Here is a 26,637-nt window from a genome sequence, read left to right on the forward strand (position 1 = left end):
TTCCTGACTAAGGACATGATGTGCAAACAAATGCAGCAGGATTAAACGTTTTAATAGGAACCAACTTTCACCCTTACTTGAAACAATAGTGAAACATCACAACATATAAGATATCAGTTGAAATGGCTTAATTTAATTAAAAGACATATTAACACAACAAGTGAATATACACTAAACTGAATCTAGATTCCCTTACTTGTATGACTGTCTGATATGCATGGTAATCTTGTGGTTTGATATATGACATGTTTAATACAGCTGCCTTAGTATTTGTGAATTAACATATTTTATAATAGAAAATTAGCATGCAGATGTAAATATAAATTGCATATATATACCTATTATTCTGGACAATATTTCATATGAAGATTCCTTACTTTGTATGCAACCAACATTCTAAGTTTGATTTTTAATGTGATGGGTAACATTCAAAGAAAGAAGTCTCTATATCCAGATTTTTTTTCTGATTTTAAACCAAAGAGAAATAAGTTCATGTCACACTCCTAACAGAAGAATAAATCAAACCATTCTTTCATTGTGACATTCTGCACCTCAAAATCTTGTATAAGTGTAAAAGTAAATAAAAGTATTGTCTTCCAAATTAAACTAGATCTTAATAATGACCCGACCATTGTCTCATTGTGATGATCTAACCATTGTCTCATTGTGATGATCTTACCATTGTTTCATTGTGATGATCTTACCATTGTCTCATTGTGATGATCTTACCATTGTCTCATTGTGATGATCCATCCATTGTCTCATTGTGATGATCTAACCACTGTTTCATTGTGATGATCTAACTATTGTCTCATTGGAATGATCCGACCATTGTCTCATTGTGATGATCCGACCATTGTCTCATTGTGATGATCCAACCATTGTCTCATTGTGATGATCCGACCATTGTCTCATTGTGATGATCCATCCATTGTCTCATTGTGATGATCAGACCATTGTTTCATTGTGATGATCTAACCATTGTTTTATTGTGATGATCCATTCATTGTCTCATTGTGTTGATCCAACCATTGTTTCATTGTGATGATCCATTCATTGTCTCATTGGGATGATCTAACCATTGTCTCATTGGGATGATCTAACAATTGTCTCATCAGGATGATCCGACCGTTGTCTCATTGTGATGATCTAACAATTGTCTCATTGTGATGATCTCACCATTGTCTCATTGGGATGATCCGACCATTGTCTCATTGTGATGATCTCACCATTGTCTCATTGGGATGATCCGACCATTGTCTCATTGGGATGATCTAACCATTGTCTCATTGCGATGATCTAACAATTGTCTCATCGTGATGATCTAACAATTGTCTCATTGTGATGATCCATTCATTGTCTCATTGGGATGATCTCACCATTGTCTTATTGTGATGATCCAACCATTGTCTCATTGGGATGATCTCACCATTGTCTCATTGTGATGATCCATTCATTGTCTCATTGGGATGATCTCACCATTGTCTCATTGTGATGATCCATTCATTGTCTCATTGGGATGATCTAACGATTGTCTCATTGGGATGATCTAACCATTGTCTCATTGGGATGATCTAACCATTGTTTCATTGTAATGATCTAACAATTGTCTCATCTGGATGATCTAATCATTGTCTCATTGTGATGATCTCACCATTGTCTCATTGTGATGATCCATTCATTGTCTCATCGGCTTGATCTAATCATTGTCTCATTTGGATGATCTAACCATTGTTTCATTGTAATGATCTAACAATTGTCTCATCGGGATGATCCGACCATTGTCTCATTGGGATGATCTCACCATTGTCTCATTGTGATGATCCATTCATTGTCTCATTGGGATGATCTAACAATTGTCTCATAGGAATGATCCGACCATTGTCTCATTGGGATGATCTCACCATTGTCTCATTGTGATGATCCATTCATTGTCTCATTGGGATGATCTAACCATTGTCTCACAGCGATGATCTCACCATTGTCTCATTGTGATGATCCATTCATTGTCTCATCGGCTTGATCTAATCATTGTCTCATTTGGATGATCTAACCATTGTTTCATTGTAATGATCTAACAATTGTCTCATCGGGATGATCCGACCATTGTCTCATTGGGATGATCTCACCATTGTTTCATTGTGATGATCCGACCATTGTCTCATTGTGATGATCCATCCATTGTCTCATTGTGATGATCCGACCATTGTTTCATTGTGATGATCTAACAATTGTCTCATTGTGATGATCTAACAATTGTCTCATTGTGTTGATCTAACCATTGTCTCATTGGGATGATCCGACCATTGTCTCATTGGGATGATCTAACCATTGTCTCATTGGGATGATCTAACCATTGTTTCATTGTGATGATCCATTCATTGTCTCATTGTGTTGATCCAACCATTGTCTCATTGGGATGATCCGACCATTGTCTCATTGGGATGATCTAACCATTGTCTCATTGGGATGATCTAACCATTGTCTCATTGGGATGATCTAACCATTGTCTCATTGGGATGATCTAACAATTGTCTCATCAGGATGATCCGACCATTGTCTCATTGTGATGATCCAACCATTGTCTCATTGTGATGATCCAACCATCGTCTCATTGGGATGATCCGACCATTGTCTCATTGGGATGATCTAACCATTGTCTCATTGGGATGATCTAACCATTGTCTCATTGGGATGATCTAACCATTGTCTCATTGGGATGATCTAACAATTGTCTCATCAGGATGATCTAACCATTGTCTCATTGGGATGATCTAACAATTGTCTCATTGTGATGATCCAACCATTGTCTCATTGGGATGATCCGACCATTGTCTCATTGGGATGATCTAACCATTGTCTCATTGGGATGATCCGACCATTGTCTCATTGGGATGATCTAACCATTGTCTCATTGGGATGATCCGACCATTGTCTCATGGGATGATCTAACCATTGTCTCATTGGGATGATCTAACCATTGTCTCATTGGGATGATCTAACAATTGTCTCATCAGGATGATCCGACCATTGTCTCATTGTGATGATCCAACCATTGTCTCATTGTGTTGATCCAACCATTGTTTTATTGTGAAGATCTAACCATTGTCTCATTGGGATGATCCGACCATTGTCTCATTGTGATGATCCAACCATTGTCTCATTGTGATGATCCAACCATTGTTTCATTGTGATGATCCAACCATTGTCTCATTGTGTTGATCCAACCATTGTTTCATTGTGATGATCTAACTATTGTCTCATTGGAATGATCCGACCATTGTCTCATTGTGATGATCCAACCATTGTCTCATTGTGATGATCCAACCATTGTTTCATTGTGATGACCTGACCATTGTTTCATTGTGACAATCCAGCCATTGTTTCATTTTGATGATCTAACCATTGTCTCATTGGTCTGATCCGACCATTGTCTCTTTGTGATGATCCGACCATTGTCTCATTGTGATGTTTCATCCAATTTTAACCTTTGTCTCATTGTGATGATCCAACCGTTGTCTCATTGTGATGATCCAACGGTTGTCTCATTGTGATGATCCAACCGTTGTCTCATTGTGATGATCCAACCGTTGTCTCATTGTGATGATCCAACCGTTGTCTCATTGTGATGATCCAACCATTGTTTCATTGTGATGACCTGACCATTGTTTCATTATGACAATCCAGCCATTGTTTCATTTTGATGATCTAACCATTGTCTCATTGGTATGATCCGACCATTGTCTCTTTGTGATGATCCGACCATTGTCTCATTGTTATGTTCCATCCAATTTTAACCTTTGTCTCATTGTGATGATCTAACCATTGTCTCATTGTGATGATCCAACCATTGTCTCATTGTGATGACCTGACCATTGTTTCATTGTGACAATCCAGCCATTGTTTCATTGTGATGATCTAACCATTGTCTCATTGGGATGATCCGACCGTTGTCTCATTGTGATGATCCGACCACTGTTTCATTGTGATGATCCGACCACTGTCTCATTGTGATGATCTGACCATTGTTTCATTGTGATGATTCGACCATTATTTCATTGTGATGATCTAACCATTGTCTCATTGTGATGATCCCTCCATTGTCTCATTGTGATGGTCCAACCCACTGTCTCATTGTGATCATCCGACCATTAGTTTATTGTGATGATCCGACCATTGTTTTATTGTCATTTTCCATCAATTGTTTTATTGTGATGATCCAATCATTGTTTCATTGTGATGATCCGACCATTGTTTTATTGTGATGATTCGACCATTTTTTTCTTGTGATGATCCGACCATTGTTTTATTGTGATGATCCATCCATTGTTTCATTGTGATGATCTGACAATTGTTTTATTGTGATGATCCGACCATTGTTTCATTGTGGTGATTCATCTATTGTTTTATTGTGATGATCCATCCATTGTTTTATCGTGATGATCTCATCATTGTTTTATTGTGATGATCTCACCATTGTTTTATTGTGATGATCCAATCATTGTTTTATCGTGATGATCTCATCATTGTTTTATTGTGATGATCTCACCATTGTTTTATTGTGATGATCCATTCATTGTTTTATCGTGATGATCTCATCATTGTTTTATTGTGATGATCCATCCATTGTCTCATTGTGATGATCTAACCATTGTCTCATTGGGATGATCTAACCATTGTCTCATTGGGATGATCTAACCATTGTTTCATTGTGATGATCCGACCACTGTCTCATTGTGATGATTCGACCATTAGTTTATTGTGATGATCCGACCATTAGTTTATTGTGATGATTCGACCATTGTTTTATTGTGATGATCCATCTATTGTTTTATTGTGATGATCCAACCATTGTTTCATTGTGATGATCCGACCATTGTTTTATAGTGATGATCCATCCATTGTTTCATTGTGGTGATTCATCCATTGTCTCATTGTGATGATCCATCCATTGTTTCATTGTGATGATCCGACCATTGTTTTATTGTGATGATCCATCCATTGTTTCATTGTGGTGATTCATCCATTGTTTTATTGTGATCATCTCACCATTGATTTATTGTGATGATCCATCCATTGTCCCTTCGGGATGATCTAACCATTGTCTCATTGTGATGATCCGACCATTGTCTCATTGTGATGATTCGACCATTAGTTTATTGTGATGATCCGACCATTAGTTTATTGTGATGATTCGACCATTGTTTTATTGTGATGATCCATCTATTGTTTTATGGTGATGATCCAACCATTGTTTCATTGTGATAATCCGACCATTGTTTTATTGTGATGATCCATCCATTGTTTCATTGTGGTGATTCATCCATTGTTTTATTGTGATGATTCATCCATTGTTTTATTGTGATCATCTCACCATTGATTTATTGTGATGATCCATCCATTGTCTCTTCGGGATGATCTAACCATTGTCTCATTGTGATGATTCGACCATTGTTTTATTGTGATGATCCATCTATTGTTTTATTGTGATGATCCAACCATTGTTTCATTGTGATGATCCGACCATTGTTTTATTGTGATGATCCATCCATTGTTTCATTGTGGTGATTCATCCATTGTCTCATTGTGATGATCCATCCATTGTTTCATTGTGATGATCCGACCATTGTTTTATTGTGATGATCCATCCATTGTTTCATTGTGGTGATTCATCCATTGTTTTATTGTGATGATTCATCCATTGATTTATTGTGATCATCTCACCATTGATTTATTGTGATGATCCATCCATTGTCTCTTCGGGATGATCTAACCATTGTCTCATTGTGATGATCCGACCATTGTCTCATTGTGATGATTCGACCATTAGTTTATTGTGATGATCCGAACATTAGTTTATTGTGATGATTCGACCATTGTTTTATTGTGATGATCCATCTATTGTTTTATGGTGATGATCCAACCATTGTTTCATTGTGATAATCCGACCATTGTTTTATTGTGATGATCCATCCATTGTTTCATTGTGGTGATTCATCCATTGTTTTATTGTGATGATCCATCCATTGTTTCATTGTGGTGATTCATCCATTGTTTTATTGTGATGATTCATCCATTGTTTTATTGTGATCATCTCACCATTGATTTATTGTGATGATCCATCCATTGTCTCTTCGGGATGATCTAACCATTGTCTCATTGTGATGATCCGACCATTGTTTTATTGTGATGATTCATTCATTTTTTTATTGTGATGATCCATCCATTGTTTTATTGTGATGATCCGACCACTGTCTCATTGTGATGATCCGACCATTGTTTTATTGTGAGGATCCGACAATTTGTTTATTGTGATGATCCGACAATTTGTTTATTGTGATGATCCAACCATTGTTTTATTGTGATGATCCCTCCATTGTCTCATTGTTACGATCCATCCATTGTTTTATTGTGATGCTCCGACCATTGTTTTTTGGTGATGATCCATCCATTGTTTCATGTTGGTGATTCATCCATTGTTTTATTGTGATGATCTAACCATTGTTTCATTCAGTTTATAGTGATGATCCATTTATTGTTTTATTGTGATGATCCAACCATTGTTTAATTGTGATGATCCATCCATTGTTTCATTGTGATGATCCATCCATTGTTTTATTGTGATGATTCATCCATTGTTTTATTGTGATGATCAATCCATTGTTTTATTGTGATGATCCATCTATTGTTTTATTGTGATGATCCATCCATTGTTTCATTGTGATGATCCATCCATTGTTTTATTGTGATGATTCTTTTATTGTGATGATCCATCCATTGTTTTATTGTGATAATCCATCCATTGTTTTATTGTGATGATTCATCCATTGTTTAATTGTGATGATCCATCCATTGTTTTATTGTGATGATCCATTCATTGTTTATTGTGATGATCCGACCATTGTTTTATTGTGATGATCCCTCCATTGTTTTATTGTGATGGTCCAACCATTGTCTCAATGAGATGGTCCAACCATTGTCCAATGAGATGATCCGACCATTGTTTTATTGTGATGATCCATTCATTGTTTTATTGTGATGATCCATCCATTGTTTCATTGTGATAATCCGACCATTGTTTCATTGTGATGATCCAACCATTGTTTTATTGGGATGATCTATCCATTGTTTTATTGTGATGATCCGACAACTGTCTCATTGTGATGATCCGATCATTGTTTTATTGTGATGATCCATCCATTGTTTCATTGTGATGATCTCACCATTGTTTTATTGTGATGATCCATTCATTGTCTCATTGTGATGATCTAATCATTGTCTCATTGTGATGATCTAACCATTGTTTCATTGTGATGATCCGACCACTGTCTCATTGTGATGATCCGACCCTTAGTTTATTGTGATGATCCGACCATTAGTTTATTGTGATGAGTCGACCATTGTTTTATTGTGATGATCCATCTATTGTTTTATTGTGATGATCCAACCATTGTTTCATTGTGATGATCCGACCATTGTTTTATTGTGATGATCCATCCATTGTTTCATTGTGGTGATTCATCCATTGTTTTATTGTGATGATCCATCCATTTTTTTATTGTGATGATCTCACCATTGTTTTATTGTAATGATCCATCCATTGTCTCATTGTGATGATCTAACCATTGTCTCATTGGGATGATCTAACCATTGTTTCATTGTGATGATCCGACCATTAGTTTATTGTGATGATTCGACCATTGTTTTATTGTGATGATCCATTTATTGTTTTATTGTGATGATCCAACCATTGTTTAATTGTGATGATCCATCATTTGTTTTATTGTGATGATCCAACTATTGTTTTATTGTGATGATCCATCCATTGTTTTATTGTGATGATTCATCCATTGTTTTATTGTGATGATCCATCAATTGTTTTATTGTGATCATGCATCCATTGTTTTATTGTGATGATCTCACCATTGTTTTATTGTGATGATCCATCCATTGTTTTATTGTGATGATCCATCCATGGTTTTATTGTGATGATCCATCAATTGTTTTATTGTGATCATGCATCCATTGTTTTATTGTGATGATCTCACCATTGTTTTATTGTGATGATCTCACCATTGTTTTATTGTGATGATCCATCCATTGTTTCATTGTGGTGATTCATCCATTGTTTTATTGTGATGATCCATCCATTTTTTTATTGTGATGATCTCACCATTGTTTTATTGTAATGATCCATCCATTGTCTCATTGTGATGATCTAACCATTGTCTCATTGGGTTGATCTCACCATTGTCTCATTGGGATGATCTAACCATTGTTTCATTGTGATGATCCGACCATTGTCTCATTGGGATGATCTAACCATTAGTTTATTGTGATGATTCGACCATTGTTTTATTGTGATGATCCATTTATTGTTTTATTGTGATGATCCAACCATTGTTTAATTGTGATGATCCATCATTTGTTTTATTGTGATGATCCAACTATTGTTTTATTGTGATGATCCATCCATTGTTTTATTGTGATGATTCATCCATTGTTTTATTGTGATGATCCATCAATTGTTTTATTGTGATCATGCATCCATTGTCTCATTGTGATGATCCATCCATTGTTTCATTGTGATGATCTAACCATTGTTTCATTGTGATGATCCAATCATTGTTTCATTTTGATGATCCAACCATTGTTTTATTGTGATGATCCAATCATTGTTTCATTGTGATAATCCGACCATTGTTTTATTGTGATGATCAATCCATTGTTTCATTGTGGTGATTCATCCATTGTTTTATTGTGGTGATTCATCCATTGTTTTATTGTGATGCTCCGACCATTGTTTTTTGGTGATGATCCATCCATTGTCTCATGTTGGTGATTCATCCATTGTTTTATTGTGATGATCCATCCATTGTTTTATTGTAATGATCTTATCATTGTTTTATTGTGACAATCCAGCCATTGTTTCATTTTGATGATCTAACCATTGTCTCATTGGTCTGATCCGACCATTGTCTCTTTGTGATGATCCGACCATTGTCTCATTGTGCTGTTCCATCCAATTTTAACCTTTGTCTCATTGTGATGATCCAACCGTTGTCTCATTGTGATGATCCAACCGTTGTCTCATTGTGATGATCCAACCGTTGTCTCATTGTGATGATCCATCCATTGTTTTATTGTGATGATCCATCCATTGTTTCATTGTGATGATCTAACCATTGTTTCATTGTGATGATCCAATCATTGTTTCATTTTGATGATCCAACCATTGTTTTATTGTGATGATCCATCCATTGTTTCATTGTGGTGATTCATCCATTGTTTTATTGTGGTGATTCATCCATTGTTTTATTGTGATGCTCCGACCATTGTTTTTTGGTGAAGATCCATCCATTGTTTCATGTTGGTGATTCATCCATTGTTTTATTGTGATGATCCATCCATTGTTTTATTGTAATGATCTTATCATTGTTTTATTGTGATGATCCATCCATAGTTTTATTGTGATGATCTCATCATTGTTTTATTGTGATGATCCATCCATTGTCTCATTGTGATGATCTAACCATTGTTCTATTGTGATGATCCGACCACTGTTTCATTGTGATGATCCGACCACTGTTTCATTGTGATGATCCGACCACTGTTTCATTGTGATGATCCGACCATTGTTTTATTGTGATGATCCGACCATTGTCTCATTGTGATGATCCGACCACTGTTTCATTGTGATGATCCGACCATTGTTTTATTGTGATGATCCGACCATTGTCTCATTGTGATGATCCGACCACTGTTTCATTGTGATGATCCGACCATTGTTTTATTGTGATGATCCGACCATTGTCACATTGTGATGCTCTGATCATTGTTTTATTGTGATGATCCGACAATTTTTTTATTGTGATGATCCGACCATTGTTTTATTGTGATGATCCATCCATTGTTTTATTGTGATGATTCATCCATTGTTTAATTGTGTTGATCCGTCCATTGTTTTATTGTGATGATTCATCCATTTTTTTGTTGTGATGATCCATCCATTGTTGTATTGTGATGATCCATCCGTTGTTTATTGTGATGATCCGACCATTGTTTTATTGTGATGATCCCTTCATTGTTTTATTGTGATGATCCATCCATTGTTTCATTGTGGTGATTCATCCATTGTTTTATTGTGGTGATTCATCCATTGTTTCATTGTGATGATCTCATCATTGTTTTATTGTGATGCTCCGACCATTGTTTTTTGGTGATGATCCATCCATTGTTTCATTGTGGTGATTCATCTATTGTTTTATTGTGATGATCCATCCATTGTTTTATCGTGATGATCTCATCATTGTTTTATTGTGATGATCTCACCATTGTTTTATTGTGATGATCCATCCATTGTCTCATTGTGATGATCCGACCATTGTCTCATTGTGATGATCCATCCATTGTTTAATTGTGATGATCCGACCACTGTTTCATTGTGATGATCCGACCATTGTCTCCTTGTGATGATCCGACCACTGTTTCATTGTGATGATCCGACAATTTTTTTATTGTGATGATCCGACCATTGTTTTATTGTGATGATCCATCCATTGTTTTAATGTGATGATTCATCCATTGTTTAATTGTGATGATCCGTCCATTTTTTTTATTGTGATGATTCATGCATTTTTTTGTTGTGATGATCCATCCATTGTTTTATTGTGATGATCCATCCATTGTTTATTGTGATGATCCGACCATTGTTTTATTGTGATGATCCCTCCATTGTTTTATTATGATGATCCATCCATTGTCTCATTGTGATGGTCCAACCATTGTCTCAATGAGATGATCCGACCATTGTTTTATTGTGATGATCCATTCATTGTTTTATTGTGATGATCCATCCATTGTTTTATTGTGATGATCTGAACATTTTTTCATTGTGATGATCCGACCATTGTTTCATTGTGATGATCCGACCATTGTTTTATTGTGATGATCCATCCATTGTTTTATTGTGATGATTCATCCATTGTGTAATTGTGATGATCCGTCCATTGTTTTATTGTGATGATTCATCCATTTTTTTGTTGTGATGATCCATCCATTGTTTTATTGTGATGATCCATCCATTGTTTATTGTGATGATCCGACCATAGTTTTATTGTGATGATCCCTCCATTGTTTTATTGTGATGATCCATCCATTGTCTCATTGTGATGGTCCAACCATTGTCTCAATGAGATGATCCGACCATTGTTTTATTGTGATGATCCATTCATTGTTTTATTGTGATGATCCATCCATTGTTTTATTGTGATGATCCGAACATTTTTTCATTGTGATGATCCGACCATTGTTTCATTGTGATGATCCGACCATTGTTTTTTGGTGATGATCCATCCATTGTTTCATTGTGGTGATTCATCTATTGTTTTATTGTGATGATCTATCCATTGTTTTATCGTGATGATCTCATCATTGTTTTATTGTGATGATCCATCCATTGTTTATTGTGATGATCCGACCATTGTTTTATTGTGATGATCCCTCCATTGTTTTATTGTGATGATCCATCCATTGTCTCATTGTGATGGTCCATGTTGTAAATACGGCGCGAACACTCCGCGGGAACGTCACTTAGGTCTTATATTGTAACGTCAAGACTTTGTGACGTGTCACTTGTATACTTGGGCATTAGATAGATCGATTACATTATTAGAACATGCAACGTTTTATTCCTTAATTCACGTATTCCCGACATTTTGGTGCCGTGACCAGGATTACGGTATCCGACAAAGTTATGCAACGCCTACATGTACGTTTCTCACTGAAACAAAATCTTCCAGTTATGGAAAGGAATCATATACGCAAAGAAGATCCGATAATGTAAAAAGTAACCAACGTTTACTGACCGCGAGGCCATGCATATTCTGTCAAGATATTCACGCACCGACGAACTGTACACGAGTTACAGACACACAAGAACGAAAGAATATTGTAAAACGAAGCAATCTTTGCTTTAATTGTCTCGGTACGCACCGTGCCAGTGAATGCAAATCTAAACATGCATGCCGTTATTGTAAGAAAAAACATCACACTAGCTTATGTAATGAGTCAATGGTCGATAAAAGAAGTTCACAAGTTCAAAGTAAAGATCCTATGCATCAAAACTCTTTTCGTCACGAAAACGGAAAACACGAAAACTCATCACATTCTACCAAATCATCACAATCAGTAAATGTTAGCATTGTTAATGATAAAGAGGGAAAATCGGAAGAAGACACAAAAGTTCTACATACATCTCATAAAACACATTCAAGCGTATTATTGAAGACAGCAGTTGCTCCCGTTTGGTCCGACAGTACAGGTATAGACGCAAACATATTCTTTGATGAAGGTGCACAACGTTCGTTCATAACAGAAGCTCTTGCTTTAAAATTAAAACTTGAAATCTACAGCACAGAAACAATACAGTTGGCCTGTTTCGGAGACACAGGTAATAGCATTCGACACTTAGGTAAGTGTACTTTATTGGTAGAAACACAGACGAGACAGAAAATACCTATCGAGGTTCTTGTTGTACCGAAAATAGCCGTTCCGTTACAGAATCATGTCCGAAAACTAGACTTGAAAAACAACTACATCCAATTACCGACGAAAGTATGTTTGAAATTACAGTATTGATTGGAGCAGATTACTATTGGCAGTTTATTGAAGACAAAATCATCCGCGGAGATGGCCCTACTGCAGTTAAATCGAAGCTAGGTTATCTTTTATCCGGTCCGTTAAAGAAGTCGGCTACACACTCACTGTCAGTACTAAACATGCTTATTTCGCATAAGACCGAGGAGTTCGACATCGCATCATTCTGGAACTTAGAATCAATGGGAATAAACTCTAAAGAATTAGACCAAGAGAATGAAGATTACTTAAAAACGTATCAGAACACTTGCATTGAATTTCTCAAGGCGGACAATATATCGCAAAATTACCATGGAAACGAGAACATGATCAACTTCCGACAAATTTTAGTATTGCAAAACGAAGAACTGAATCTGTAATCAGAAGGCTAGACAGAGAACCAGGTATGTTGAAAACGTATGACGATATTATAAAGAACCAAGAGCTTAAAGGTTTCATTGAAAAAATCGAAGATGAAGAATGTGACGACAAGACAGTGCATTATATACCACACCACCCAGTTAGGAAAGATTCGTTGACCACACCAATTCGCATTGTTTACGATTGTAGTTGTAGACAATCTGATCAGTACCTGAGCTTGAACGACTGTCTAATGAATACACCACCCGTTCTTAATGACTTGACAAAACTATTATTGCGTTTCCGATTAAACGCCATCGCAATTTCAACGGATATCGAAAAGGCATTCTTACACGTAGGTTTACACGAACATGACAGAGATGCGACAAGATTTTTGTGGATGTCTGATGCAGAAAACATAAACAGTAAATTGGTGACATATCGTTTTAAGTCTGTTCTTTTTGGCGCTACATGCTCCCCTTTTATTCTGAGCGCAACACTACTCAAACATGTGCAGACTCAAGGAAAGAATAGTGACACAGCTAAAATGATTGAACAAGACATTTATGTTGATAATATTATATCGAGCGTAAGTAACGAGAACAAAGCCGTACAGTATTACAAAGAAGCTAGGGAATTAATGACAAAAGGTGGATTTAATCTCCGATCGTGGACATCAAACAGTCAGCTTTTACGGACAATAGCATGCGCTGATAAAATACTTGACAAGGACACCAAACCGAAAGTACTAGGAATGCGTTGGGATGTACAAAAAGACGAACTTTATTTCGCACAACCTGAAATTCACTTAACAGCGGAAACAGATATCACTAAACGAGAGATATTGAAGCAATCATCGAAAATATATGACCCATTAGGCCTCTTGAGTCCAATCACAATCAGAGCAAAATTATTTCTCCAAGAACTTTGGCGCGAAAACTACGAATGGGATGAGATTTTACCTACAAAGTTATGTGAAACATGGATTGACATTGCAACAAACATTCAAAAGACTATCAAGACTGCTTTTCCGAGACGTTATTTTACCGGTACACAAAACGAAACCACATCGTTAACACTACACGTATTTTCTGATGCCAGCTTGAAAGCTTACGGCTCCGTAGCCTATCTTTGCAACGGGAACGAATCCAAATTGATTATGGCGAAAACAAGAGTAGCTCCGGTTAAAAGTTTAACACTACCGCAGTTAGAGTTAATGGCAGCTGTAATTGGTGCGAGACTTACACAACACATTTTATCCACATTTACCAACATTAGCAACGTAGAGTTATGGTCTGACAGTCAAATAGTATTGCATTGGCTGATGTCAAAGAAACCACTAAAACGATTCATTGCAAACAGAGTAACTGAAATTAACGAATTAACAAGACCCTATAGATGGCGATACTGTCCGACAGATCAAAATCCAGCTGACATACTTACACGCGGAATAACGGCCACACAATATACAGAAAGCATGCTGTGGAGGCATGGTCCATCATGGATAATAGATACAACAAAACGCCCGGTTCATACGATTGAAGATAACTCTGTACTATCTACATTAACTGATAACGTTGATGTCCAGCAACCAACACTAGAGAATAGAACAAAAGGAATTCACGATTTGGTGGAAATTGAACGATTCTCTTCATACAAAAAACTATTACGAACGACGGCATATGTATTACGTTTTATTCAAAACTGTAGAATATCAAAGGAAGACAGAACATTTGGTTCATGTGATGTAAAAGAAATACAGAAGTCTGCACAATTTTGGATTAGGTCATGCCAAATATTAAACTACCCGGAGGAATACGACACGCTAGTAAAAGGAGACCGTACAAAGAATTTATCTAGGATTCGTCAGTTGAATTTATTTTTGGATCAGAATAACATTATCCGATGTAAAGGAAGGATAGAGAATGCACCGATTCCCGAGTCCGCCAAATTTCCTATTTTGTTACCAGCAAACACACAGCTAACAACGTTGATAGTGCGAGATGCACACGAGAATTTACTACACTCAGGAACTAGTAGTGTCATATCGCATATACGTCAAAACTTTTGGATACCGTGTATTCGTCAATTTGTTAATAAGATTTTACGTAAATGTACTGCATGTCTTAAAGTAAATGGAACTTCGTATAAGGCTCCCGATCCGCCGCCTTTACCCAAAGCACGCCTTCAAGATGCACCGCCATTTACTGTGACCGGTATTGACTTTACAGGAGCACTACATGTAAGGGATGAACACAAAAATATAACGAAGGCATACGTGTGCTTATTTACATGTGCGTCAACAAGAGGAGTACATTTAGAGGTTTTACCGAATTTATCAGCAGAATGTTTTATGCAAGCTTTTCGCCGTTTCACAAGTCGCAGGTCTACACCGAAAGTTGTTATAACGGACAATGCTCTGACCTTTGTTGCAGCTTCAAAAGAAATCAAACAAATAATTGAATCGCAAAATGTACAAAGTAAAATCGCAGAATTAGGTGTACAGTGGAGATTTATTCCGAATCGTGCTCCCTGGTATGGTGGATTTTGGGAGAGACTAATAGCAGTAACTAAAACTACGTTAAAAAAAGTCCTCGGAAAATCATTGGTCGATTTTCAAACCTTGTGCACTATTGTTACGGAAGTAGAAAGTGTAATGAACGACAGACCACTAACATACACCTCAACGAATATCAACGACAGTGAACCACTTACTCCATCGCACCTCTTATGTGGTAGAAAAATAAGATCGTTATCTTATCCACATTCAGAACAGGACAACAGTGAACCCGTGTTTATGGACTATTCATCACTTACAAAACAAAATGAACGACAACGAGAATTATTCAGACACTTTTGGACAAGATGGAAAAATGACTATGTAACATCATTGAGGGAATACCACAAAGCATATGGAAACAACAATGAACAAATTAAAGTTGGCGACGTTGTTCTTGTGCACGATGAGTCAACGAGAATCAATTGGAAAATGGCCATTGTAACTGAACTAATTCGAGGAAACGATGGATTTGTGCGTGCCGCTAAAAATAAAGATGAAGAATACCGAAACTACAAGGCCGATAGTGAAACTATATCCGCTCGAAATTACATGTAATTCGGAGAAAGATGATACATGTGAACAAAGCACCACACAAGTCATTCGTCCAAGACGTCAAGCAAGTGTAAAGGCTGGTGAAAGAATCCGTAATTGGTTGAATCTGCCTTCAAATCGAGCTGATAAAGAACGGATGTGAACTGTTAACTACCCCTTTTTATATGAACTGTGAATCGTTAATTGTTTTAAAGTGTTAAAGTGTCAAATTTGAATACCACTTTACAAAGACAGTTATTATTTTCTATACATAGAGACTTTAATTTTCAAGCGTAAATATTTTTAATTTGAAATTTCTTATTCACATTTGAGATTGTATTGTATATAGAATTTTAACTTTTTGCAGCCCCCAGAATGTTGTAAATACGGCGCGAACACACCGCGGGAACGTCACTTAGGTCTTATATTGTAACGTCAAGACTTTGTGACGTGTCACTTGTATACTTGGGCATTAGATAGATCGATTACATTATTAGAACATGCAACGTTTTATTCCTTAATTCACGTATTCCCGACAGTCCAACCATTGTCTCAATGAGATGATCCGACCATTGTTTTATTGTGATGATCCATTCATTGTTTTATTGTGATGATCCATCCATTGTTTTATTGTGATGATCCGAACATTCTTTCATTGTGATGATCCGACCAATGTTTCATTGTGATGATCCAACCATTGTTTTATTGTGACGATCTATCCATTGTTTTATTGTGATGATCCGACCACTGTCTCATTGTGATGATCCGATCATTGTTTTATTGTGATGATCCGACAATTTTTTTATTGTGATGATCCGACCATTGTTTTATTGTGATGATCCCCCCATTGTCTTATTGTGATGATCCATCCATTGTTTCATTGCGATGATCCGACCATTGTTTTATTGTGATGATCCCTCCATTGTCTCAGTGTGACGATCCGACCATTGTTTCATTGTGATGATCCAGCCAGTGTTTTATTGTGATGATCCATCTATTGTTCTATTGTGATGATCCAATCATCGTTTCATTTTGATGATTCATCCATTGTTTTATTGTGATGATCAATCCATTGTTTTATTGTGATGATCCATCAATTTTTTCATTGTGATAATCCGACCATTGTTTTATTGTGATTATCCGACCATTGTTTTATTGTGATGATCCGACCATTGTTTAATTGTCATGATCCCTCCATTGTTTTATTGTGATGATCCATCCACTGTTTTATTGTGATGATCCATCCATTGTTTTATTGTGATGATCAATCCATTAATTTATTGTGATGATCCGACCAATCTTTCATTGTGATGATCCGACCACTGTTTTATTGTGATGATCCATCCATTGTTTCATTGTGGTGATTCATCCATTGTTTTATTGTGGTTATTCATCCATTGTTTCATTGTGATGATCCGACCATTGTTTTATTGTGATGATCCATCCATTGTTTCTTTGTGGTGATTCATCCATTGTTTTATTGTGATGATCCATCCATTGTTTTATTGTGATGATCTCACCATTGTTTTATTGTGATGATCCATCCATTGTCTCATTGTGATGATCTAACCATTGTCTCATTGTGATGAACTAACCATTGTGTCATTGTGATGATTCGATTATTGTCTCATTGTGATGATCCGACCATTAGTTTTATGTGATGATCCAACCATTGTTTTATTGTGATGATCCATTTATTGTTTTATTGTGATGATCCATCCATTGTTTTATTTTGATGATCCGACCATTGTTTTATTGTGATGATCCCTCCATTGTTTTATTGTGATGATCCATCCATTGTCTCATTGTGATAATCCAACCATTGTATCAATGTGATGATCCGACCATTGTTTTATTGTGATGATCCATTCATTTTTTTATTGTGATGATCCATCTATTGTTTTATTGTGATGATCCGACCATTGTTTCATTGTGATGATCCAACCATTGTTTTATTGTGATGATCTATCCATTTTTTTATTGTGATGATCCGACCACTGTCTCATTGTGATGATCCGACCATTGTTTTATTGTGATGATCCGACAATTTGTTATTGTGATGATCCGACAATTGTTTTATTGTGATGATCCCTCCATTGTCTTATTGTTACGATCCATCTATTGTTTCATTGTGATGATCCGACCATTGTTTCATTGTGATGATCCAACCATTAGTTTATTGTGATGATCCGACCATTGTTTTATTGTGATGATCCATTTATTGTTTTATTGTGATGATCCAACCATTGTTTAATTGTGATAATCTGACCATTGTTTCATTGTGATGATCCGACCATTGTTTTATTGTGATGATCCATCTATTGTTTTATTGTAATGATCCAACCATTGTTTAATTGTGATGATCTGACCATTGTTTTATTGTGATGATCCATTTATTGTTTTATTGTGATGATCCAACCATTAGTTGATTGTGATGATCCAACCATTGTTTTATTGTGATGATCCATTTATTGTTTTATTTTGATGATCCAACCATTGTTTAATTGTGATGATCTGACCATTGTTTCATTGTGATGATCCGACCATTGTTTCATTGTGATGATCCGACCATTGTTTCATTGTGATGATCCAACCATTGTTTAATTGTGATGATCTGACCATTGTTTAATTGTGATGATCTGACCATTGTTTCATTGTGATGATCCGACCATTGTTTCATTGTGATGCTCAGAACATTGTTTCATTGTGATGATCCAACCATTGTTTAATTGTGATGATCTGACCATTGTTTAATTGTGATGATCTGACCATTGTTTCATTGTGATGATCCGACCATTGTTTCATTGTGATGCTCAGACCATTGTTTCATTGTGATGATCCGACCATTGTCTTATTGTGATTATCTAACCATTGTTTCATTGTGATAATCTGACTATTGTTTTATTGTGATAATCCGACCATTGTTTCATTGTGATGATCCGACCATTGTTTCATAGTGATGCTCAGACCATTGTTTCATTGTGATATTCCGACCATTGTCTTATTGTGATTATCTAACAATTGTTTCATTGTGATAATCTGACAATTGTTTTATTGTGATGATCCAACCATTGTTTCATTGTAACTGCAACATAGACTGTGGAATTATCTTATCGTACAGCAACTTAAATCATCTGTTTGAAATATTGCCGTTTCCATTACCTTAATGCAAATTAGGAAAACAGTTCTATTGTACAGCTTCATGTGTGTTCTTTGAGAACTTTTGGGTTATCATTATTTATGTGGTACTTGTATCACGGGTGTCATTCGGTTTATCGAGAGAAATGATCGTGAAAGAATATCTAACGGCGGTCAAGTATTGAGAGACGATTGTGAAAGACATTTAATCGAGAAGACATATGAAAGTTCAGTAAATATTCTAATCTAATTACTAGTAATTACACAGACACATTTACGACAAAATAAAACTGTTTGTCAAAATGGTTCAACATTATGATCAGTATGTCAGAATATCCAGTTTCAAACGTACATAGTAATTACAAAACGACAAAAGGCAGATTTCTTCTAGACATTTCAATGACATAAAAAAATGTAAACAAACACGATTTTTTCACAAATTCGACTAGATAAACGATGTTTATCAGAAAAAGGCATTGTATTTGAATAAATTCAACGGTTCTCATAGTTATTTTGTATAAATATAATCTGAAACTTTGTAAATAAAGAACTATTTACACAAAATTTACTTTTTGGATCGTGAAAAATCACGTACCGCATTTTCGAAAATCGTGAAAAGGATCGTGAAAGATCTGATGCTACGAAGACGTTCAAATTATTCTTTCATTACATGATAATTAAGGTCTTTCCTTTTTCTATAAGGAAAGGCCTTACTGTATTTCTTCTGATTATTAGGTCTTTCAACCTTTCGGATGAAAGACCTATTGTTTTTGTTCTGATTATTATTATTATTATTTTTTTTCTTCCGCCAACATTTGTTTCCTTCGCTGTTTTTTTGTTTCGCAAGATGTCGCTTAGATAAATGAAATATGATATCGAACAGTTTATGCGCTTTTGAAACTGACACCGCGAAACCCAATACTTTCCCATATAAGAGTTATCTCCCCGAACACTGTTTTTTTTGTTATCGCTTAATCTTCACAACCGTTTAAGAAACCGACAAATTTATTTTTCCAAATGGCGCGTTACATCCTCAGGACGTTCTGTTTTTTTTTGACCGAAGCCTTATAGAGATTCCATATGAGAGTTAATTCCCCTTTTGTTTTTGAAATTTTGAAATGTATTTTAAACTGGAAAACCATAAGTGATAGAGACCTCGGGTCTTTTGATTTGAGATCCTTGGTCCAAAAAAACGAAAATTAGGTCAAGGTCAAAGGTCAAGGTCGTATTTTAGATTTTTTATTGGTCTTTGATTTCCCTATAACTTTTGAATGGTTATAGATACAGAAAATTTTCATAGTGAAAAATGTTTGGTACCTCAAGGGGCAACTTTGTTACATTTCGACTGCATTGGTTTTACCATTGTGTAAGGGACATAATCCCCATTGATGGTTTATATAAAGCCTGCCAACCAACCAACCAACCAACCAACCAATCAATCAATCAATCAATCAATCAATCAATCATGATCAATCAACCAATCATGATCAAACAATCAATCATGATCAATCAATCATGTTTCCGTCTCATGTGTTTAATATAGGGTTCAAGATCTTCTTTTTCGCTGTTTCAATTGACCCTATCCAACGTGTTTAACCAACCAACCAACCAACTAATCAATCAATCAATCAATCAATCAATCAATCAATCAATCAATCAATCATGACATGATCATGATCAATCAATCAATCAATCATGTTTCCGTTTCATGTGTTTAATATAGGGTTCAAGATCTTCTTTGCTTCTTTTTCGCTGTTTCAATTGACCCTATCCAACGTGTTTAACCAACCAACCAACCAACTAATCAATCAATCAATCAATCAATCAATCAATCAATCAATCATGATCATGATCAATCAATCAATCAATCATGTTTCCGTTTCATGTGTTTAATATAGGGTTCAAGATCTTCTTTGCTTCTTTTTCGCTGTTTCAATTGACCCTATCCAACGTGTTTAACCAACCAACCAACCAACCAACCAACCAACTAATCAATCAATCAATCAATCATGATCATGATCATGATCAATCAATCAATCATGTTTCCGTTTCATGTGTTTAATATAGGGTCCAAGATCTTCTGTTTCTTTTCCGCTGTTTCAATTGACCCTATCCAACGTGTTTAACCAACCAACCAACCAACCAATCAATCAATCAATCAATCAATCAATCAATCAATCAATCAATCAATCAATCAATCATTCAACCAACCAACTAATCAATCAATCAATCAATATGTATGACTGTTTATTTATGACAGTATAGTGAAGGAACAAACTCTCAATTATTCAAGAAAAATTGAAATTTAATATTGTTCTTACGTCTCTTCTGAAAAAAAATCCACATGTACTCCGAAACTACAAGTCCAATCGACCTCAAAATTTGCAGTCAGCAGGGCATACATGTAATAAAGGTTCATAAAAAAACTTGGTGCAGATATCTCTCAAGACTTTTCCTAGAGAAAAGAAATGGCAATACCTTAAAAATCGCTTGCTAGGTCCGTAAATCTCAGTAAAAACCTACAATAAAATGTCCGCTCCGAGATTGAAATACTAATCTGTGTTACAAACAGGTGCTGAAAAATGTACATTATCAGAAAATAATCATTAAATGTGTTTTAAAGTTACACCGGATCGATTAAATCCTAAACATGCACTGCCCGTGACCTGTGATCAAAATGTCAATTTCCTACAATGACGAAAGAAATTACATTGTGTGCATTCCGTCTCTATACATGTTGTCTGTTCAACGTCCCCACCTAAAAAGAAATAAAAAGACTAAGTTTTCGTTATTATAAACCCGTGTCACGTGATGTCGCGCGCGCTGTACCTAAAATAAAAGAAACACTTTCCAATCTAAACATGAAACTTCTCCGGTAACACAATACTATAGACCCCTTACACAAACAAACAAACAAACAAACAAACAAACAAACAAACAAACACACACACACACACACACACACACATCAATCAATCATCTTTTTAAAGGGGTGAAAGACCGTTCACAATTGCTTTTTAAAAGCAATTGATTTATATTGTAAAACGGCAATTTTAACCATTCTGTTCCGTTTATATATAAAAAAAAAAAAAAAAAAAAATCCCTGGGACCCCCTTTTGCCCCCCCCCCCTTTTTTTACCCTCTACTTACAAATGAATGTAGCTTGTGTGCTATCCATTCTATCAACGGATAAGAACGACAACTCCAGTTTTTCCCTATTATTAGGTCTTTCAACCTTTCGGATGAAAGACCTATTGTTTTTGTTCTGATTATTATTATTATTATTTTTTTTCTTCCGCCAACATTTGTTTCCTTCGCTGTTTTTTTGTTTCGCAAGATGTCGCTTAGATAAATGAAATATGATATCGAACAGTTTATGCGCTTTTGAAACTGACACCGCGAAACCCAATACTTTCCCATATAAGAGTTATCTCCCCGAACACTGTTTTTTTTGTTATCGCTTAATCTTCACAACCGTTTAAGAAACCGACAAATTTATTTTTCCAAATGGCGCGTTACATCCTCAGGACGTTCTGTTTTTTTTTGACCGAAGCCTTATAGAGATTCCATATGAGAGTTAATTCCCCTTTTGTTTTTGAAATTTTGAAATGTATTTTAAACTGGAAAACCATAAGTGATAGAGACCTCGGGTCTTTTGATTTGAGATCCTTGGTCCAAAAAAACGAAAATTAGGTCAAGGTCAAAGGTCAAGGTCGTATTTTAGATTTTTTATTGGTCTTTGATTTCCCTATAACTTTTGAATGGTTATAGATACAGAAAATTTTCATAGTGAAAAATGTTTGGTACCTCAAGGGGCAACTTTGTTACATTTCGACTGCATTGGTTTTACCATTGTGTAAGGGACATAATCCCCATTGATGGTTTATATAAAGCCTGCCAACCAACCAACCAACCAACCAACCAATCAATCAATCAATCAATCAATCAATCAATCATGATCAATCAACCAATCATGATCAAACAATCAATCATGATCAATCAATCATGTTTCCGTCTCATGTGTTTAATATAGGGTTCAAGATCTTCTTTTTCGCTGTTTCAATTGACCCTATCCAACGTGTTTAACCAACCAACCAACCAACTAATCAATCAATCAATCAATCAATCAATCAATCAATCAATCAATCAATCATGACATGATCATGATCAATCAATCAATCAATCATGTTTCCGTTTCATGTGTTTAATATAGGGTTCAAGATCTTCTTTGCTTCTTTTTCGCTGTTTCAATTGACCCTATCCAACGTGTTTAACCAACCAACCAACCAACCAACTAATCAATCAATCAATCAATCAATCAATCAATCAATCAATCATGATCATGATCAATCAATCAATCAATCATGTTTCCGTTTCATGTGTTTAATATAGGGTTCAAGATCTTCTTTGCTTCTTTTTCGCTGTTTCAATTGACCCTATCCAACGTGTTTAACCAACCAACCAACCAACCAACCAACCAACTAATCAATCAATCAATCAATCATGATCATGATCATGATCAATCAATCAATCATGTTTCCGTTTCATGTGTTTAATATAGGGTCCAAGATCTTCTGTTTCTTTTCCGCTGTTTCAATTGACCCTATCCAACGTGTTTAACCAACCAACCAACCAACCAATCAATCAATCAATCAATCAATCAATCAATCAATCAATCAATCAATCAATCAATCATTCAACCAACCAACTAATCAATCAATCAATCAATATGTATGACTGTTTATTTATGACAGTATAGTGAAGGAACAAACTCTCAATTATTCAAGAAAAATTGAAATTTAATATTGTTCTTACGTCTCTTCTGAAAAAAAATCCACATGTACTCCGAAACTACAAGTCCAATCGACCTCAAAATTTGCAGTCAGCAGGGCATACATGTAATAAAGGTTCATAAAAAAACTTGGTGCAGATATCTCTCAAGACTTTTCCTAGAGAAAAGAAATGGCAATACCTTAAAAATCGCTTGCTAGGTCCGTAAATCTCAGTAAAAACCTACAATAAAATGTCCGCTCCGAGATTGAAATACTAATCTGTGTTACAAACAGGTGCTGAAAAATGTACATTATCAGAAAATAATCATTAAATGTGTTTTAAAGTTACACCGGATCGATTAAATCCTAAACATGCACTGCCCGTGACCTGTGATCAAAATGTCAATTTCCTACAATGACGAAAGAAATTACATTGTGTGCATTCCGTCTCTATACATGTTGTCTGTTCAACGTCCCCACCTAAAAAGAAATAAAAAGACTAAGTTTTCGTTATTATAAACCCGTGTCACGTGATGTCGCGCGCGCTGTACCTAAAATAAAAGAAACACTTTCCAATCTAAACATGAAACTTCTCCGGTAACACAATACTATAGACCCCTTACACAAACAAACAAACAAACAAACAAACAAACAAACAAACAAACACACACACACACACACACACACACATCAATCAATCATCTTTTTAAAGGGGTGAAAGACCGTTCACAATTGCTTTTTAAAAGCAATTGATTTATATTGTAAAACGGCAATTTTAACCATTCTGTTCCGTTTATATATAAAAAAAAAAAAAAAAAAAAATCCCTGGGACCCCCTTTTGCCCCCCCCCCCCTTTTTTTACCCTCTACTTACAAATGAATGTAGCTTGTGTGCTATCCATTCTATCAACGGATAAGAACGACAACTCCAGTTTTTCCCTATTATTAGGTCTTTCAACCTTTCGGATGAAAGACCTATTGTTTTTGTTCTGATTATTATTATTATTATTTTTTTTCTTCCGCCAACATTTGTTTCCTTCGCTGTTTTTTTGTTTCGCAAGATGTCGCTTAGATAAATGAAATATGATATCGAACAGTTTATGCGCTTTTGAAACTGACACCGCGAAACCCAATACTTTCCCATATAAGAGTTATCTCCCCGAACACTGTTTTTTTTGTTATCGCTTAATCTTCACAACCGTTTAAGAAACCGACAAATTTATTTTTCCAAATGGCGCGTTACATCCTCAGGACGTTCTGTTTTTTTTTGACCGAAGCCTTATAGAGATTCCATATGAGAGTTAATTCCCCTTTTGTTTTTGAAATTTTGAAATGTATTTTAAACTGGAAAACCATAAGTGATAGAGACCTCGGGTCTTTTGATTTGAGATCCTTGGTCCAAAAAAACGAAAATTAGGTCAAGGTCAAAGGTCAAGGTCGTATTTTAGATTTTTTATTGGTCTTTGATTTCCCTATAACTTTTGAATGGTTATAGATACAGAAAATTTTCATAGTGAAAAATGTTTGGTACCTCAAGGGGCAACTTTGTTACATTTCGACTGCATTGGTTTTACCATTGTGTAAGGGACATAATCCCCATTGATGGTTTATATAAAGCCTGCCAACCAACCAACCAACCAACCAACCAATCAATCAATCAATCAATCAATCAATCAATCATGATCAATCAACCAATCATGATCAAACAATCAATCATGATCAATCAATCATGTTTCCGTCTCATGTGTTTAATATAGGGTTCAAGATCTTCTTTTTCGCTGTTTCAATTGACCCTATCCAACGTGTTTAACCAACCAACCAACCAACTAATCAATCAATCAATCAATCAATCAATCAATCAATCAATCAATCAATCATGACATGATCATGATCAATCAATCAATCAATCATGTTTCCGTTTCATGTGTTTAATATAGGGTTCAAGATCTTCTTTGCTTCTTTTTCGCTGTTTCAATTGACCCTATCCAACGTGTTTAACCAACCAACCAACCAACTAATCAATCAATCAATCAATCAATCAATCAATCAATCAATCATGATCATGATCAATCAATCAATCAATCATGTTTCCGTTTCATGTGTTTAATATAGGGTTCAAGATCTTCTTTGCTTCTTTTTCGCTGTTTCAATTGACCCTATCCAACGTGTTTAACCAACCAACCAACCAACCAACCAACCAACTAATCAATCAATCAATCAATCATGATCATGATCATGATCAATCAATCAATCATGTTTCCGTTTCATGTGTTTAATATAGGGTCCAAGATCTTCTGTTTCTTTTCCGCTGTTTCAATTGACCCTATCCAACGTGTTTAACCAACCAACCAACCAACCAATCAATCAATCAATCAATCAATCAATCAATCAATCAATCAATCAATCAATCAATCATTCAACCAACCAACTAATCAATCAATCAATCAATATGTATGACTGTTTATTTATGACAGTATAGTGAAGGAACAAACTCTCAATTATTCAAGAAAAATTGAAATTTAATATTGTTCTTACGTCTCTTCTGAAAAAAAATCCACATGTACTCCGAAACTACAAGTCCAATCGACCTCAAAATTTGCAGTCAGCAGGGCATACATGTAATAAAGGTTCATAAAAAAAC

At 35.5% G+C, this 26,637-nt stretch overlaps 1 protein-coding gene across 1 annotated transcript; it reads left to right on the forward strand.

Annotated features, from left to right (window-relative positions):
* Positions 1 to 12,072: 12,072 nt before the first annotated feature.
* Positions 12,073 to 16,111, forward strand: LOC134722261 (uncharacterized). The gene is made up of 2 exons (XM_063585870.1): positions 12,073 to 12,472; positions 12,924 to 16,111. Exons 1-2 carry the CDS (start codon positions 12,073 to 12,075, stop codon positions 16,109 to 16,111), a joined length of 3,588 nt encoding a protein of 1,195 aa, XP_063441940.1.
* Positions 16,112 to 26,637: the final 10,526 nt, after the last annotated feature.

This window comes from Mytilus trossulus, chromosome 6 (genome assembly GCF_036588685.1).
Source record: "Mytilus trossulus isolate FHL-02 chromosome 6, PNRI_Mtr1.1.1.hap1, whole genome shotgun sequence".
In the NCBI taxonomy this organism is placed as follows: domain Eukaryota; kingdom Metazoa; phylum Mollusca; class Bivalvia; order Mytilida; family Mytilidae; genus Mytilus; species Mytilus trossulus.

Excerpts from the sequence above, each read along its gene's own strand:
- LOC134722261 (XM_063585870.1), top strand. The coding sequence starts at position 12,073 with ATGGTCGATAAAAGAAGTTCACAAGTTCAAAGTAAAGATCCTATGCAT. Across the intron at positions 12,473-12,923 it reads TAATAGCATTCGACACTTAG|GCGGACAATATATCGCAAAA; the intron begins GTAAGTGTACTT and ends GAATTTCTCAAG.